Source organism: Penaeus japonicus, unplaced genomic scaffold (assembly GCF_977035675.1).
Source record: "Penaeus japonicus unplaced genomic scaffold, GWHDUDI00000001_assembly GWHDUDI00000012, whole genome shotgun sequence".
Lineage (NCBI taxonomy): Eukaryota > Metazoa > Arthropoda > Malacostraca > Decapoda > Penaeidae > Penaeus > Penaeus japonicus.
In genome coordinates this window covers 35174051-35176550 of record NW_028234414.1, presented here as the reverse complement: position 1 = coordinate 35176550, position 2500 = coordinate 35174051, and the positions used below count along the sequence as shown (strand labels likewise).

Here is a 2500-nt window from a genome sequence, read left to right as displayed (position 1 = left end):
TATAAATTCTACAATGTAAAATTTTGAATGGCTAAGATAAGCAAGTAGAATGATATTATTATTGAATAGCCTTTGATATGCACCCTTTTAGTGTCAAAACTTCGGTTAGATTAAAGGGCTAGTAAAACCAAGACCTCAAAGAAAAAAAAGGAGGAAAAAGGAAAGACAAGGAAGAAGATTTAAAAAGAAATAGATCTTTAGTTTACCTTGTCTGTCTCTCCTTCGACATACAACAGCTTTCGCTTCTCTCCGTTGCATTGAAAAATATAGATGACGCTTTTATCCATGTAGGAAGTTGACTTTTTAAAATTATTATATACCATGTACTTGAAGGCGAAAGCGAAAACAATACTGTATTATCAATAGAAAGACTGCCATTCCAGTCCCTTTCATTCTTAAGCCATCTACCTTGTCTGTCTGCGTGTTAAATTCAAAGTGTTTTTTTCAGCTAACACATAAGACTTATTCTTTTATTTGTTACTTATAGGCAATATTGATGGGGAGCATTTATAATCTATCATACTCGGTCAACATTCACGAGTAAATATTCATAAGACCGGGGATATCGTATACTCTGATATGGATATAATACTCATATTGATACTAATTCTAAAAAGGTTATCATTATCTTTAGTATTGATGGTATTGTTTGATCATTATCATTAGTAAGAGCATTAATAGCAACTATAACATAGGTATTAGCAGTATCAACCATAATCACAGCTGTATTATTAATGGTGTGGATATAATTGTTGATATCATCTTCATTATCGGTAATATTAGTTGTATAAATCATTAATGTTATAGTTATTATTACTGTTATTATTATTATCATTATTGTTATCATTATCATTTCTAATGTTTAATTGTTGATATCATCTTCATTATCGGCAATAGTAGTTGTAGAAATTATTAATGTTATAGTTATTTTTATTATCATCAGTATTATTATTACTATCATTATTATCATCACCATTACCCTGACTATCATTATCATTATTCTTATTGTCTTTACTATTATAATTAATATTAGTATTAATTTCATTAGTATAATTCTTGTCAGTCATGTTCATTATTGATATAAATTGCAAAAGCGTGTTTGTATATTATTTCTTGCTTAATATTGTTGTATTTTCTGAATTACGGAAGGTATTTACTTTACAGATTTATAGCAAATAGAATATATATGGAACAGCACAATAAAAGCTCATTTATTCTTATATAAAGACACACATACACCCTTATACATACTTACATGTAACTTCAGAATTTTGAATTATATATAATTATATATTATATATATTATATATATAATTTCATGACACTTATATATATGAATATGTATATATATATATATATATATATATATATATATATATATATATATATATATATAAATATATATATGAATATATATATATATATATATATATATATATATATATATAATGACAATATCTACAACGTAAGACTTATGACACCACACTAATGAGGTGTCCTTGTGTAATCAACTTTCATTCGAAATTGTTTTCTCAGTAGTAATTCCACTTGTACAAATATTACGGCATCATCATCACAAAACGAAAAACGAGAATAGGTCATCACACAGGCAACATAAATAGGTGACCATATAGTCCTTAACAAAAACACAAGTAAATCATCACACCAACCTTAACAAAAACAAAAGCAATTCGCCACATTAGTTGAATTAAAACACATGTGAGGCATCACATCAGACAACATAAATAGGATGAGGTCACCGCATCAGACCTGAGATAAACACGAACGTGTAATTACAAAAGCAGTCCCAAAAAACAGCAATTCATCACATAAGTCGTAAAAAACACACACACAAAAGACATGCAGGTCGTAAAAAAAAGCAAATCATCCACATCAGAAGTAATACAAACACGAACACATCAACACATCAGACGTGGCGTTACAGGGGTGTTGCCTCGTCACTAACGTATGTATTTTCTGACTCTTCTAGGAAAAATCCGACGATAAACCTGAGGTAAACGGTAGCGGAGCCTTGGTGGCGGTAACGGTCTTGTTGGCTCGTTAGCACTCTTTCGCCTATACTCTGGACATTCCTGTAGATTTCGATTTACTTTTGCTATTCTTTTATTCTTCAATTCTTCTACCGCATTCTTGTTTACCTTCCCATTGACTTGAAGGTTAGATTTTTTTCCCCCTCGATACTTAGATTAAGGAAAAAAAAACAGTACTTGGAAGATTGTTTATTTACTGAATTATTTTTTTCATGATCAGAATCTTTGGTTATTTTTGTATTCTCAGACCGTAGAGATTACAGTAGTTTTCGCATCTCAGGCAGTGTGCAAGGCGAGGCTTTGGCATGACCTCGAGACACAACTCAGGGCTATTCAAATTTATTTTGATTATCAATGATTTATATCATCAACTGGTCGAGGGAGCATGTATATCTGAAGATGAAGTGCATGTTAAGATAGTTTATATACAAAATTTTATTCCGGGTATT

At 30.1% G+C, this 2500-nt stretch overlaps 1 protein-coding gene across 1 annotated transcript in view; it reads left to right on the top strand.

The window, feature by feature from the left end:
* Positions 1 to 2500, top strand: part of LOC147470819 (uncharacterized) — a 46939-nt gene that overhangs the window by 1336 nt on the left and 43103 nt on the right. Inside the window, exon 2 of the mRNA XM_086542723.1 lies at positions 1991 to 2014. Coding sequence (XP_086398849.1) covers positions 1991 to 2014 — 24 coding nt within the window. The remainder of the gene's footprint in view (positions 1 to 1990; positions 2015 to 2500) is intronic.